Source organism: Acipenser ruthenus, unplaced genomic scaffold (genome assembly GCF_902713425.1).
Source record: "Acipenser ruthenus unplaced genomic scaffold, fAciRut3.2 maternal haplotype, whole genome shotgun sequence".
NCBI classification, from domain to species: domain Eukaryota; kingdom Metazoa; phylum Chordata; class Actinopteri; order Acipenseriformes; family Acipenseridae; genus Acipenser; species Acipenser ruthenus.
In genome coordinates this window covers 175001-191128 of record NW_026707565.1, presented here as the reverse complement: position 1 = coordinate 191128, position 16128 = coordinate 175001, and the positions used below count along the sequence as shown (strand labels likewise).

Genomic DNA, 16128 nt, shown 5'->3' with positions numbered 1-16128 from the left:
TTAATTTTAAATATAAAAACCGACTCCTTTGTGTGTTTTCCACGCCTCTTGCTTTGTATAATGTGTGTGTTAACTTATTTGTGAGGTTGGGGTTAAATTGTAATACTTTTGAAATAAAGATGTCTCTTTCTATAGTCTTGTGTTGTTGATATATAAATAATACACACACCTGCACACACAGGACAGGAAAGCACTGTGCTGTTCCAGTGACTGTCCTCCCCTCCCTCTGCAAGCTGGTTCATTCAGGTCTCAGTGAAGTAAACCACTGCGCTGTTCCAGTGACTGTCCTCCCCTCCCTCTGCAAGCTGGTTCATTCAGGTCTCAGTGAAGTAAAGCACTGCGCTGTTCCAGTGAATGCTCGCCCCTCCCTCTGCAAGCTGGTTCATTCAAGTCTCAGTGAGGAGAATGGGTAGTAAAGCACTGTGCTGTTCCAGTGAATGCTCGTCCCTCCCTCTGCAAGCTGGTTCATTCAGGTCTCAGTGAAGTAAAGCACTGCGCTGTTCCAGTGACTGTCCTCCCCTCCCTCTGCAAGCTGGTTCATTCAGGTCTCAGTGAAGAGAATGGGTAGTAAAGCACTGCGCTGTTCCAGTGAATGCTCGTCCCTCCCTCTGCAAGCTGGTTCATTCAGGTCTCAGTGAAGTAAAGCACTATGATGTTCCAGTGAATGCTCGCCCCTCCCTCTGCAAGCCGGTTCATGCAGGTCTCAGTGAGGAGAATGGGTAGTAAAGCACTGTGCTGTTCCAGTGACTGTCCTCCCCTCCCTCTGCACGCCGGTTCATGCAGGTCTCAGTGAGGAGAATGGGTAGTAAAGCACTGTGCTGTTCCAGTGACTGTCCTCCCCTCCCTCTGCAAGCTGGTTCATTCAGGTCTCAGTGAGGAGAATGGGTAGTAAAGCACTGTGCTGTTCCAGTGACTGTCCTCCCCTCCCTCTGCAAGCCGGTTCATGCAGGTCTCAGTGAGGAGAATGGGTAGTAAAGCACTGTGCTGTTCCAGTGACTGTCCTCCCCTCCCTCTGCACGCCGGTTCATTCAGGTCTCAGTGAGGAGAATGGGTAGTAAAGCACTGTGCTGTTCCAGTGACTGTCCTCCCCTCCCTCTGCACGCCGGTTCATGCAGGTCTCAGTGAGGAGAATGGGTAGTAAAGCACTGTGCTGTTCCAGTGACTGTCCTCCCCTCCCTCTGCAAGCTGGTTCATTCAGGTCTCAGTGAGGAGAATGGATAGTAAAGCACTGCGCTGTTCCAGTGACTGTCCTCCCCTCCCTCTGCAAGCTGGTTCATGCAGGTCTCAGTGAGGAGAATGGGTAGTAAAGCACTGTGCTGTTCCAGTGACTGTCCTCCCCTCCCTCTGCACGCCGGTTCATGCAGGTCTCAGTGAGGAGAATGGGTAGTAAAGCACTGTGCTGTTCCAGTGACTGTCCTCCCCTCCCTCTGCACGCCGGTTCATGCAGGTCTCAGTGAGGAGAATGGCTACTAACGTACTGTCGGATGAAACCATTGCTTAACATAATTACTATTATTTCGTTGTGTAACCAGCAGATGGCGCCAGCAAGCAGCTCAATGGCATTAGAAAAGCAAACACTCCGTACTGTACTGCACCAGGTTTGTCTGCTGCAGGGACCCGTAGCAGCCTGACTAAAAAAAAAACATGGTGGAGAAGAAGACGTCGGGTGCGTGAGTTTGTAAATAATCTCTTAAAATCAAACGAAACAGTCATTTCAGAAGCGGATTAACGACCGAGCGGATAGCGTATTGTTTGAAAGAGCAACTATATATACAAAAATATACGTTTTAAAAAATAAAACACGAGGCATACGGTGTAACGTGTTGAATCTCTTCAGTAGCATAACAACACAGGCGCGATCCTGTCCCGATAATGCGACAAAGAGAAAAAAAATAATAATACTGTGATTTTAAAATTACAAATGGTGTGTGTGTCTGTTAATGTATTCGTAGCGAGTGAATCTTCATGCTTTTTTTACAATTGACTTAAATGCAGGTCGCAGTCATGGCTTCCAATGTGTTTACAGTTTTAAAGCCTGTTTATAATCGTGAATATAAACTAACATCCATAAACGTATTTGCATCTACAGTGTGTTAATAGATAGATAGATAGATAGATAGCAGTGTGGAGTAGTGGTCAGGGACTCTGGACTCTTGACCGGAGGGTTGTGGGTTCAATCCCAGGTGGGGGGGACACTGCTGCTGTACCCTTGAACAAGGTACTTTACCTAGATTGCTCCAGTAAAAACCCAACTGTATAAATGGGGAACTGTATGTAAAAATAATGTGATATCTTGTAACAATTGTAAGTCACCCTGGATAAAATTAGAGCGGCTTTTACCATAAAACAAAACGGGATGCCTCATCAATTCCTTTATAATCCGCAAGAGCGGATTAAATCAATATTCTTGAGTCAAGTCATGCAATATTTCTCTCTCTCTCTCTCTCTCTCTCTCTCCCTCTCTCTCTCTCTCTCTCTCTCTCTCTCTCTCTCTCTCTCTCTCTCTCCTCCCCATCTTTCTCTCTCTCTCTCCCCCTCTCCTCCCCATCTTTCTTTCTCTCTCTCTCTCTCTCCAGCGCGCTCACAGGAGGCGAATCAGCGGCGGATATTAGACCGCGCCACACGGCAGCGGCGGCTGAACCGCCAGCTCGAGGCGCTAGAGAAGGACAATTTCCAGGACGATCCTCACGCCAACCTGCCCCAGCTGGTCAAGCGGCTGCCTCAGTTCGACGACAGGCACGAATCTAGTAAGACTGGGGGACAAAAAAAAAAGAGTGGTTTAGAATCGGTAGAAAATCTTTGTTGTTTTTTTTTTTGAGGTTTTCTATTAGCAGTACAAATTCTACTGCCAAAATACTGCTGCCTGTAGTTTAACACCACGAGGACTGAAGAAAGAGAGATACTTGTATTTTATTGACTTTTTAGAGAAAGTTATATTATTACAAAAAAAATAGTCTTGAATGTCCAGTTTTAAAATAAACAAGTTTTTGTTTTGTTGAGAACGACGTATCTGGGCAGCAGTGTGGAGTAATGGTTAGGGCTCTGGACTCTTGACCGGAGGGTTGTGGGTTCAATCCCCTGTGGGGGACACTGCTGCTGTACCCTTGAGCAAGGTACTTTACCTAGATTGCTCCAGTAAAAACCCAACTGTATAAATGGGGAATTATATGTAAAAAATAATGTGATATCTGTAAAATGTGATATCTTGTAACAATTGTAAGTCGCCCTGGATAAGGGCGTCTGCTAAGAAATAAATAATAATAATAATAATCTGGAAATAAGACTCCTGTTGCACAGCAGTGTCACCCAGTCCAGGTTTTACTACCAGCTTGATCAGCCCCACACTGTGTCTATTATTATTATTATTTATTTCTTAGCAGACGCCCTTATCCAGGGCGACTTACAATTGTTAGAAGATATCACATTATTTTTACATACAATTACCCATTTATACAGTTGGGTTTTTACTGGAGCAATCTAGGTAAAGTACCTTGCTCAAGGGTACAGCAGCAGTGTCCCCCACCTGGGATTGAACCCACGACCCTCCGGTCAAGAGTCCAGAGCCCTGACCACTACTCCACACTGCTGCCCTGTCTAGGTAACAAGCTCAGGTGTGTCAGATTATTAAACTTCTAGTAAAACCAGGAACGGATCAAACCGCTCTGCAGTGGGAGTCTCATTTCCATCGCTGTGGTACTACACTATGACAGAGTTTGCAGGCCTTGATTTCAGAGAGCGCCGCACTTCCTAGGTCAAATGTTCTTGAACGGTTGGAATAATAAAAAAATAATTCACTCCGAGTGACACCCTGAACAGGCGAGGAAGCAACAAGACCAGGATTTTGAAGCTAATTTACTCTCGTAAGTTTGGCTGCAGAAAAGTCGCCCCAGTAGTTTCGGAAATAATTCTTTTTTTTTTCTTTTTGTTTAGGTAAGAAGAGGAAAAAAACCCGAGGCGACCATTTTAAACTACGATTTCGCAAGAACTTCCAGGCTCTCTTGGAAGAACAGGTGCTGTATGGCTGATTCAGAACTCCTGATCAGCGCTGACAAACTTGAAGATTGAGAAGCACTGTGCAGAGTTTCAGATCGGCTCGATGATCAATGATCGGTTTGTGCGGCTCCATTGGGGTATTGATTAGTTCACAGCTGTTTTGAGGGGAGTCATTCCTATGCGCCTTAATATTGAAAAGTGGAAACACACTGGGATCGTACAAAGTGGGGTTAAGAGGTGAATTTTGTTGCTGTTCAGGGATGGGAATGAGACTCCCGCTGCACAGCAGTGTGATCCATTCCTGGTTTCACTAGGAGTTTAATAATAAGACACACCTGAGCTTGTTACCCAGACACACTGGGGGCTGATCAAGCTGGTAGTATAACCTGGAATGGGTGAAATGCAACAGGAGTCAAATTATAACACATTGAACTTAAAGTGATACTAACCTTATTTATCTAGGTGATCCCACAAGCAGAGAAAACCAAGGTAAATAAAAACACCAGAATTACTTTTTTAATGTATTTATGTATTTATTTATTTATTTATTTATTTTACCTCCTTTTGGACACTTTTTCACGCTGTGGGGAGCACTAGTTACAAAACTATTCCTTTGCATGCGCAGACAGACACACGGACTGACACACACACACAGGGAGACAGGCAGGCAGAGAGAGAGGCAGACAGAGATGAGAGACAGACAGACAGGCAGGCAGACAGACAGACAGAAAGAGAGCTGACAGACAGACAGACAGACAGACAAGCAGGCAGAGAGACCGACAGAGAGACAGACAGACAGACAGACAGACAGAGACACACAGACAGGCAGAGAGACAGACAGAAAGAGAGCTGACAGACAGACAGACAGACAAGCAGGCAGAGAGACCGACAGAGACAGACACAGAGAGACAGACAAGCAGGCAGGCAGAGAGACAGACAGACAGACACACACACAGACAGACAGACAAGCAGGCAGAGAGACAGACACAGAGAGACAGACAAGCAGGCAGGCAGAGAGACAGACAGACAAGCAGGCAGAGAGACCGACAGAGACAGACACAGAGAGACAGACAAGCAGGCAGGCAGAGAGACAGACAGACAGAGAGACAGACATCACATGACAGACAGACATCACATGACACCCGCCCTGGCCAGACCTGAGCTCATTAATAATAATACAGAATTCTCAGTTCCCGCTGCGTTGTTTTTGCTGAAATGACACTGGCAGCGTCCAATCACAGTAATCACAGTGAGAGTCCGTGGGTGGGATTGGGGTGAGGGTCGGGTTCGGTCCTGGGTGTGTCATTCCGGGAGATTCTCCAGCGCAGGTCAGAATAAACCGTCCCTGATTCACTGCTGTCTCTTTACCATGTAGAATCTGAGCGTGAGTGAGGGGCCCAACTACCTGACAGCCTGCGCCCCTCCCTCCAAGCTGCCCCAGCGCCCCTTCTGCGCGGTGTGCGGGTTCCCCTCAAACTACACCTGCGTTTCCTGCGGAGCCCGCTACTGCTGCGTCAAGTGTCTGGGGACCCACCAAGAGACCAGGTGAGCAGCAGGCAGCCCCTGGAGCATCGCATCGAGTTCGGTCAGGGGTCCGTCAAACTCAGGCTCTTCTGCCTTTGGTTCCGCCCCCGAGAGCTCAGCTGCCTTTTAATTGGTCTAGTTATTTGATTCATTAATCAGACGCACTGAACACGTCTTTCCAGGACTCGGCATGTTTTATAGGTCAGATAATGTGATTTCTTGTAACAATTGTAAGTCGTCCTGGATAAGGGCGTCTGCTAAGAAATAAATAATAATAATAATAATAATAATAATAATAATAATAATAATAGGTAGAGTTGAATCTTTGACCGTATAGCGACTAAATTATTTTTTGGTTTTCTGCTTTTGACAGGTGCCTCAAATGGACAGTTTGATGGTAACGGACATAAAAACAAGGAGGAGCGAACCATTTACAGACTTTGCAAGCATTATCCTAGATTAATTTAAATAAAAAAAATTAAAAAGTGGGATGCATGGAAGACTTCAGAATGATGGTGTTTAAAATTATTTTTGTAATGATTATTATTTTTTTTTTAAAAAGCGTTTTATTTAAAGTGGCAGGCGCTAGGGTTTGAAAAAAAGTTTAAAATAATATTTATTTTTTTTTGCCTGTGTTATTCTAGCAGTATTAGCATTTGCACTGACTGTAAACTACACTGTGTTTGAATTTGCATCTTGCATTGTAATACCTGTAAGTCATCTTGGATAGAGGCATCTGCAAATAAAGAAGTGCTGCATATAATCTAACCCAGTGTACTGTACATGGAAATCACTTTGTCACAATGCAGAACAAGCTTCAGCCCCTGCATTGCAGCGTTCTGCATGCAGTATCACTGTACACAGCATTGCAGCGTTCTGCATGCAGTATCACTGTACGCAGCATTGCAGCGTTCTGCATGCAGTATCACTGTACGCAGCATTGCAGCGTTCTGCATGCAGTATCACTGTACGCAGCATTGCAGCGTTCTGCATGCAGTATCACTGTACGCAGCATTGCAGCGTTCTGCATGCAGTATCACTGTACGCAGCATTGCAGCGTTCTGCATGCAGTATCACTACACAGCATTGCAGCGTTCTGCATGCAGTATCACTGTACGCAGCATTGCAGCGTTCTGCATGCAGTATCACTGTACACAGCATTGCAGTGTTCTGTATGCAGTATCACTGTACACAGCATTGCAGTGTTCTGTATGCAATATCACTGTACACAGCATTGCAGCGTTCTGTATGCCGTATCGCTGTACACAGCATTGCAGTGTTCTGTATTTCACACTTTATAATACTCTGCTTTCCTGAAGCATTGTGGAGTTGGGCGAGTCACATGACTGCTCAGTGGGAACGCTGTTAACACAAGGGTGGCAATAACCAGAGTGATGTCATAAATCAGCAGCCGCCCCCCTCCCCCCCCCCCACACTGAGTTTTATCTGTATTCTGGGACTCGGGACGATCCAGCACCCAACAGAACGCAGTCTTTGGTTGTCACGGAAACCTTGTTTTACACCCCCCCTCCAGTAATGACGTCAATGAAGCCGGGGCTTCAAAAGGAGCGAATGGAGGAGGAGTCTCTGGGACAGACAGAGAGGCGGATTCATCGTGAATCATTCATGTCCTAGCAACGATTGCCGGGGCACCAGAAACGGCTGGATTTTAACTTGAGTTTATACACAGGCGAGCACACGGGGGGGGGGGGGGGGGTTTGGAGATCTTGTTAAAAACTACAAAAGGCTCCTTCTCCCTCTCTTTGTTTTTAAACATTTCTTAGACTTAATGGCGTGTAGAGAAATGTCGGACAGTGTTTGGATGAAGATGAAGCCTGAAGCAGAGTTAGTTAATAACACCCCACTAATTTATATATATTTATATATAAGCTTTACATGCTACCTACTGCAGGTGCAGGCAACTGTCCAACCGCTGTAGATACACAGATGGATAGACACAGATAGATAGACAGAGGAGACAGAGACACGATGAGATAGGTACAGATAGGATAGATAGATCAATCAATCTTTATATAGCGCCTTTCATAGCGCACCACCATCACAAGGCGCTTTACAAGATGCAGCAACACCAAGAAAATCCATGATACTGTAAATACAGAGAAATGCATCACACATGATATACAGGGGAAAAAACTAAACAATGCATAATACAATACAATGAAATAGAGATGAGATAGAGACATGATGAGAGACAGACAGACACAGACAGGCAGACAGACAGATAGATACAGACAGATAGACAGACAGATAGATAGACAGACAGATAGATAGAAAGATAGACAGATAGATAGAAAGATAGACAGACAGATAGATAGAAAGATAGACAGACAGATAGATAGAAAGATAGACAGACAGATAGATAGACAGACAGACAGACAGACAGACAGATAGATAGATAGACAGACAGACAGATAAATAGATAGACAGACAGACAGACAGATAGATAGACAGATAGATACAGACAGACAGACAGACAGACAGACAGACAGACAGATAGATATAGACAGATAGAAAGATAGACAGACAGACAGACAGACAGACAGACAGATATCTTGCTTCCCCGTGAACTCAAAAGGGCAAAACCAGTTGACTGGTTTTTATTGCTGATGTGAGTGACGCAGCTCCTGGTGTGGTGAATGGCTCTCCAGCTATTGTGAGTGCCCTGGTTTCTCTCTGCCAAGCTACCAGCCCACACGGGAATGCTGTAAACGTGGCACCCTCCCACCTCACAGAAACAGAAGGGTGGGGGACGCAAACCCAGGGCAGACAATACACCCTGAGAGCTAGGACATCCATCACCTGGGCCGGGCAATCAAATGCAGTCCCAGGACAATGGCAGCGCTAATGTCTGAACGGCTGGCTTGAGGTTCAGGGACTAATTGAAGGGGAGACTCGTTTCTTATTCCGGCTGTTTGGAATGCCATACAAAGGCAGGGGGTCAGGTTGCTTGTTCAGGGGGGTCAGGGGGTGAACTTGTTTGACGTCAGTGCGCGTTGTCGACGCTCAGGAGCCACAATGAGAGACGAATGGATTGTTTGTGGATCTCAGCTAAACAAACTGTGCAGAGGGGAGGGGAGGGGGGGGGGAGGGGGGGAGGGGAGGAGGGAGGGGGAGGGGGGCAAATGCCTTTCAATGCATAAAGAAACTCTAATATATATATATATATATATATATATATATATATATATATATATATATATATATACGGGTTTTTTTCAAATGGCTCATATATTATTATTATTATTATTATTATTATTATTATTATTATTATTAGAATGGAAGAGAATTGCAGCTTTTTTGTAACTATCGCAAAAACAAACTAATTATTATTATTATTATTATTATTATTATTATTATTATTATTATTATTATTATTATTATTATTATTTATTTCTTAGCAGACGCCCTTATCCAGGGCGACTTACAATCGTAAAGAAAAATACATTTCAAGAATCACAGTACAAGTAATAATACAATTAAGAGCAAGATAAATACAATGACTTTGGTTCAAGCAAGTACAAGTGTGACAAAATACGATTCAATAATACAGCAGATAACAGTGTCAGAGATAGTTACATCAGGATATAATTAAATACAAAATACTACAGATTAAATAACACTTGTGACAGATTACAGTACTCTAAAGTACAGGATTAAATGCAGTAAAATAGGGGGCAGATAAGAGCAGAGAGAGAGAGAGAGAGAGAGAGAGAGAGAGAGAGAGAGAGAGGAGAGAGAGAGAGAAGAGAGAGAGAGAGAGAGAGAGAGAGAGAGAGAGAGAGAGAGAGAGAGAGAGAGAGAGAGAGAGAGAGAGAGAGAGAGAGAGAGAGGCTGTTTTTCGACACTATTTAAACCCCCAGTTAAAGACTTCTGATTTCAATCAGACAGAATCGATTTTTTTTTTTTTATAAACTCGACAGGGCATTCCTTGCGTGTCTCATAAAAGCGCTTCCTACCTTCTTTTTTCTAACCTTTGACCCCGCTTCCATCTCGCTTGCGGTATACTCTCTGTGCTCGGGTTCAAGTCGGCTGACCTTATAATCTTACTCCTCCTTTCTTGTCTTTTTAACCCTTTACTGTACATGGGGAACCAAAAGAATGCGTCTGCAAGTCTTTCTCAGCGTCTTCGATTCAGCACTAATGACTGTAAAATAATAAACAAAAGGGTGAAATAAGATTATTATTATTGTCATTTAGCAGACGCTTTTATCCAAAGCGACTCACAGAGACTAGGGGGGGTGAACTCTGCATCATCAACAACTGCTGCTGCTGCTGCTGCAGAGTCACTTCCAATAGGAGCTCGTTTGTTTGACGTCTCATCCGCTTCAGTTATGTTATATTTAATTATATGCGCCACAGATATTATAAACTGACATTATAGAGACTAATTAAGTCGCTTGGAACTTTCGCTGACGTTTAGAATGTTAGTGGGCGCTGTGTTCCACAGCGTTCTTAATTAGTTCCGATCGAACACCTCCGTTGAGTCTTTGTAATAGACCGGAGCCGGCTAAAGACGACGCGTTGCTCTATTTGATTTTTGGATCTTTTAAAAGGAGGGTCTGTTTTCCAAAACCGATGCGATTTTAATAGCCGCTGTAAAGCCTAATGGAAATGAAAAGCGAGGGCAGCCGGTTACTAAGGAAACCCAGACTATCGCGACAGATATGAAAGCTCCCCCCCTCTCTATGGTCTTTTGTAGAAATAGTTTCCTGCGAGTCCCAGGTTCCCCCGCGCGAAAAGGTTTTATGGGAAGCAATCCTCGAAAAGGTCACGGCCGCAGGGGAATGACTGGGAGTCAACTGGTCCCCGTTAAGCCACGCCGTGTCTCTCAATCACCGCTGAGCAACGTTTTAAAATCGTGAAATTGATTTCATTTACCTTTCAACAAGCGACTAATCTTAAAGCTACATCTAACCTCGAGATCGTCTCATTTACATCACATGTCAGTAAATCGGCCAATCACAGCGTTTGCAAAAATCCGTCACACCCCCTACCTGTGAACTGAGCTGTCAATCCATCACACTTGATTCCAAATGTTCAAAAAAATCTGAACAATAGAACCAAAATCAGCCAAACATTGCACGGCTAAAACAGGATTCAACACACGCGGACAAGCGATGCTATACAGTAACTAATCAACCTGACATTTTTCCTTTCAAGGCAAAGTTTCTGTCTTAGAGATCCTTGCTTTTTAAGGAGGAAGCATTATTCAAAGTTTCTATCTTAGAGATCCTTGCTTTTTAAGGTGGAAGCATTATTCAAAGTTTCATAGAGATCCTTGCTTTTTAAGGTGGAAGCATTATTCAAAGTTTCTATCTTATCCTCGCTTTTTTAAGGTGGAAGTATTATTCAAAGTTTCTATCTTAGAGATCCTTGCTTTTTAAGGTGGAAGCATTATCAAAGTTTCTATCTTATCCTTGCTTTTTAAGGTGGAAGCATTATTCAAAGTTTCTATCTTAGAGATCCTTGCTTTTTAAGGTGGAAGCATTATTCAAAGTTTCTATCTTAGAGATTCTTGCTTTTTAAGGTGGAAGCATTATTCAAAGTTTCATAGAGATCCTTGCTTTTTAAGGTGGAACATTATTCAAAGTTTCATAGAGATTCTTGCTTTTTAAGGTGGAAGCATTATTCAAGTTTCTATCTTAGAGATCCTTGCTTTTTAAGGTGGAAGCATTATTCAAAGTTTCTAACTTAGAGATCCTTACTTTTTAAGGTGGCCAGCATTATTCAAAGTTTCATAGAGATCCTTGCTTTTTAAGGTGGAAGCATTATTCAAAGTTTCATAGAGATCCTTGCTTTTTAAGGTGGCAGCATTATTCAAAGTTTCATAGAGATCCTTGCTTTTTAAGGAGGAAGCATTATTCAAAGTTTCTATCTTAGAGATCCTCGCTTTTTAAGGTGGAAGCATTATTCAAAGTTTCATAGATTCTTGCTTTTTAAGGTGGAAACATTATTCAAAGTTTCTATCTTAGAGATCCTTGCTTTTTAAGGTGGAACATTATTCAAAGTTTCTTAGATTCTTGCTTTTTAAGGTGGAAGCATCATTCAAAGTTTCTAATCTTAGAGATCCTTGCTTTTTAAGGTGGAAGCATTATTCAAAGTTTCATAGAGATCCTCGCTTTTTAAGGTGGAAGCATTATTCAAAGTTTCATAGAGATCCTCGCTTTTTAAGGTGGAAGCATCATTCAAAGTTTCTATCTTAGAGATCCTTACTTTTTAAGGTGGAAGCATTATTCAGAGTTTCATAGAGATCCTTGCTTTTTAAGGTGGAACATTATTCAAAGTTTCATAGAGATCCTTACTTTTTAAGGTGGAAACATTATTCAAAGTTTCTGTCTTAGAGATTCTTGCTTTTTAAGGTGGCAGCATTATTCAAAGTTTCATAGAGATCCTTGCTTTTTAAGGTGGAACATTATTCAAAGTTTCATAGAGATCCTTACTTTTTAAGGTGGAAACATTATTCAAAGTTTCTGTCTTAGAGATCTTTGCTTTTTAAGGTGGCAGCATCACTCATGTTCTCCAAGGTATGCATAGGCCAGAGCAGGGACGGAGGGAGGGGAGAGGGAGAGAGGGAGAGAGGGAGAGGGGGGTGTAGGGTTTCCACGGGTTACCTGGAAGAATGGCTGACATCACTTTGCAAAACCCTTTAAATTTCCCCGCAATTCCGTTCAGGGTTAGAATCTGACCAGTCCTGATTCCATACAGGGCAGAAAAAAAAACACTGAAGGAAAAATATAAATACATACATACAGAAACCAGAAAAAGAGAAGCATTTTTTTATATTTGAATCCTTGCTTGTTTCCATGAGATTTTTAATCACTGCAATGACAAAGATGAGCATTTCATCTTCATCTTCATCATCTCCATCTTCATCATCTTGTTTGCTGCTCATTTCTTTGATGCTCCTCGCTGTCTCCTGTCAGGGGAGACCGGATCTGCAGCACAGAAACCACAAGGTAAACAACCTTCCACTTTCACAGGGATCTCAAAAAACAAGCGATTCTGACAAGTCTGGCATCGCCTAGAATTTTTAGGATTGAGATATTAATAATACATTTTAGAAAGAAAATAACTATATGAACATAATTTAGATATTTTATTTAACAATCAAAGGAACTACAAAATAATATAGCAAAAAAAAAAACACAACACCAGTATACAGTATTTGATGTTAGATTTTGAAAGGTCACTTTTTAAAAAAAATTGTTGTCAGTTAAGTATATGGAAAAACTACAAAGCTTAGTGCAATTCAATATGTTAACGGAACACTGAATACCAAAGTCCATTGAAAAAAAAAAAAAAATCAGAACACAAACTCTATTTATTTGTGTAATTTTGATACATTCCAGATCAATATTTCTTCAGATTTTTAGTTTTTATTAAATCCTTCGTTTTGGCTACAGACTGCAGCGTCCTGTTTTGAGGACAGTCCGAAGGGCTGCATCTGAGTTCATCTCATTCACTCTGTTTTAAAGGTTGAAAACTAAAACAGATGCAATCATCTACAGCTATGGCCAAAAGTTTTGCATCACCCTGTGCATTTACCAGAGTTTACCCTGGTTTCTTATGTTTATTAATAAGCTTTACCACACCTCTCTGTGCTTTACAATGCTTCTCTATGCTTTACCAGACCTCTCTGTGCTTTACAATGCTTCCCTATGCTTTACCAGACCTCTCTGTGCTTTACAATGCTTCCCTATGCTTTACCACACCTCTCTGTGCTTTACAATGCTTCCCTATGCTTTACCAGACCTCTCTGTGCTTTACAATGCTTCTCTATGCTTTACCAGACCTCTCTGTGCTTTACAATGCTTCCCTATGCTTTACCACACCTCTCTGTGCTTTACAATGCTTCCCTATGCTTTACCAGACCTCTCTGTGCTTTACAATGCTTCTCTATGCTTTACCAGACCTCTCTGTGCTTTACAATGCTTCCCTATGCTTTACCAGACCTCTCTGTGCTTTACAATGCTTCTCTATGCTTTACCAGACCTCTCTGTGCTTTACAATGCTTCCCTATGCTTTACCAGACCTCTCTGTGCTTTACAATGCTTCCCTATGCTTTACCACACCTCTCTGTGCTTTACAATGCTTCCCTATGCTTTACTATGGGTACTTTTTTTATATAAGGATACTTAATGAAGCGTCATTTTACCTTCTCAGAACCAGCTGGCGGGTCTGTTCGGTGTCGAGGTCGCCGCTCTGCTTGAAGACGCGGGCGCCGCCGAGGGCTCATCGGGGGAGCAGGCGGCGCTAAACCAGCGGGCACCCCCGAGCATCCGCGCCCTGCACCCCCATTTCGGGAGACTCGGTCTGCGGGATGACCTGGAGGCCGAGCCCCCGGCCGAGAACAAGCCGCATCGCCGCCTGCTGAAAGATTTCATGAGCAGTCGGAAGATGTTCCGCGGCCGCACGAAGAAAATGCAACAAGGCCGAGGCTGCTTCGGAATGAAACTGGACCGCATCGGGTCCATGAGTGGACTCGGCTGTTAGGCGAGTCGAGACCCCATCGCTAGAGGGCGCGCTTCCCTCATCACTGTCCAGACTGGGAGCCTCGATCTCTCACGCCAGCCTATTCTCTTCAGAAAACAAACTTTATTATTTTTGTATTTTTGTTTTTCCTCTGTAGGACACTTATTGGACTTCAGGCTTCTGTTCAGAGAATTTCTGCTCTACAGTCTGCAAACTTCAAACTGGAGTAACAGAGGATTCAAGTAAAAAAAAAAAAAACCCAGCTCCGAACAGCTTTATGCGCTGAAATTAAAAAAAAAAATGATTCAGGCTCTATTTGCAAAATTTCAAAGACTTAAGGACTGTTTTTTAGGACTTTTCCTTTAATTCTCTGTGGTTAATCCTTTAGTATACGAAACGAATAAACTTCTCTAAAATAAAAAAAAGGGTTTTATTAACTATAATGTTGACCAAATTAATTAAAAGCTTTACAAATACATAAATAAATAAACAGTCTTTTGGTTAAAAACATTCCTTGACCAGCTGTGACGAGAAACCACAATCAAAAATGAAATAAATTTGAAAGCAAAATTATAAAGCTCAGAAGTGCCGTGGACCTGTCTTCGTCTGAAAGCTTTGTCAAAATACAAAAGTGTTTCAGCTGCGGAGCCTTTCAAACCAAAAACTACCCTGTTATTATTGATTTTTATTATTGATTTGGACATTTTTAGACCGTTACTCCAGTTTTTAAAGACAGCTAGACTTCTACTCGAGATTCTGTGTCAGTTAACTTGAAACTTTTTTTTTTTTTATTATCATTTAATCTGTGTTTGTATTTATTTTATTTTTTAAAATTTTGACTCCTGGTTTAACGGAGACCAGCAAGACTTGTTTGTGACGTAATTTTTTTGTTTTGTTTTTTTTTCAAATGTGAGCCCGCTGGTTTAGCGTGTGCGTCAATGTGTGTGCGTCTTAATTTAAAAAATTAAAAAAATGATCTCCACCTGAGATAAAATCTGGAGCATGGTGTGTAATTCAAATTGTCATGTAACTCGACTCTTTACGTATTGCTATAAATATATATAAAACAAGGATTTTAAAAAAGTCGACAGTGCGTGCAGCAAACTGTAGTTCCAACAGCTGACTAAGAGGGCGCCACTAATGCAACAAGACCGCGCTGTGAGTCTGAGATGTGCCAATAGCGCCCCCGTGTGGTATCCTCTGGAACTTGCTTCTTAGTAAAATTTTGAAAAATAGTTTCAACGCTGAACCCATTACTTTATATCACTCGTTGTACACAGTGAGGAAAATACTCAATGCTGCTGAGCTATTGAAAGTGATATATATATATATATATAATTTGTGGATTTTCTTGTTCCAATAAAAAATAAATAAAATGGAAACATATTTATTTTGTAGTCTTGTTTTTTCTAAATGGATCAGTGTTCTCTGATTACACACAAGTGCACATGCATGCATCAGCCCTCTTGAGATACACAGACCTGAAATTAACTCTCAGTTTAAGGATGACACAATGCACCTGCCACGCATAACACTGTCAGTAAGTGTGTAGGGCCGCCGCGGGCCAGCCAGCACGGCGCTGTTTGAAGATTGATCTGTGATGTACGGATACACTGTTGTATTGGGCGTGAACCGGAGAAAAGTGATTTTTCCCAGAATGGCCACCAGAGGGAGCCATCAAGTAACAATTTGAGAGAGAGAGAGAGAGAGAGAGAGAGAGAGAGAGAGAGAGAGAGAGAGAGAGAGAGAGAGAGAGAGAGAGAGAGAGAGAGAGAGAGAGAGAGAGAGAGAGAGATTGAAATGTCATTCGTGTAATTTTCATACAAGTTCCTTAAATTAAGGTGTTATCTATAAGGAAATAACACCCGATAATATATATAGTATGCTGTTTCCGCTGGGTCCTAGTGCCGACCTTTACACTGATCCATTATACGAACATATGATTGAGAAATACAAATGTCAGAGCAGCTGCCATGGGGGGGAGGACATGTCCCTGTCATCGAGAAGGGGGACGGGGGGAGGACACGCCCCCCCCCCCCATGTAAATCACGCCCAGGAGTGTTTGATTAGCTTTCAGGAACTGCTCTTTATTATTTATTTCTTAGCAGACGTCCTTAT

General features: G+C 42.5%; 3 protein-coding genes across 4 annotated transcripts in view; 2 read left to right on the top strand and 1 right to left on the bottom strand.

Annotated features, from left to right (window-relative positions):
• Window positions 1-1598: 1598 nt before the first annotated feature.
• LOC131727754 (zinc finger HIT domain-containing protein 1-like) lies at window positions 1599-6285 on the top strand. Of its 2 annotated transcripts, XM_059019023.1 has the most exons (6): window positions 1599-1666; window positions 2577-2747; window positions 3931-4010; window positions 4456-4482; window positions 5369-5538; window positions 5891-6285. In XM_059019023.1, exons 1-6 carry the CDS (start codon window positions 1645-1647, stop codon window positions 5910-5912), a joined length of 492 nt encoding a protein of 163 aa, XP_058875006.1. In that variant the 5' UTR covers window positions 1599-1644; the 3' UTR covers window positions 5913-6285. The 2 variants fall into 2 exon arrangements, with proteins under 2 accessions (XP_058875006.1, XP_058875007.1); XM_059019024.1 differs by lacking the exon at window positions 4456-4482 and having other exon boundaries at window positions 1619-1666.
• Window positions 6286-12217: 5932 nt separating this feature from the next.
• Window positions 12218-15338, top strand: LOC117404442 (C-type natriuretic peptide). Its single transcript, XM_059019031.1, has 2 exons — window positions 12218-12494; window positions 13702-15338. Exons 1-2 carry the CDS (start codon window positions 12342-12344, stop codon window positions 14029-14031), a joined length of 483 nt encoding a protein of 160 aa, XP_058875014.1. The 5' UTR covers window positions 12218-12341; the 3' UTR covers window positions 14032-15338.
• A 749-nt stretch (window positions 15339-16087) lies between these two features.
• Window positions 16088-16128, bottom strand: part of LOC117404643 (cysteinyl leukotriene receptor 1-like) — a 3753-nt gene continuing 3712 nt past the window's right edge. The window contains exon 2 of the mRNA XM_034007580.3: window positions 16088-16128. This exon is cut by the window's right edge and continues 1482 nt beyond it. The gene's annotated coding sequence lies outside the window, so the exon portion shown is untranslated.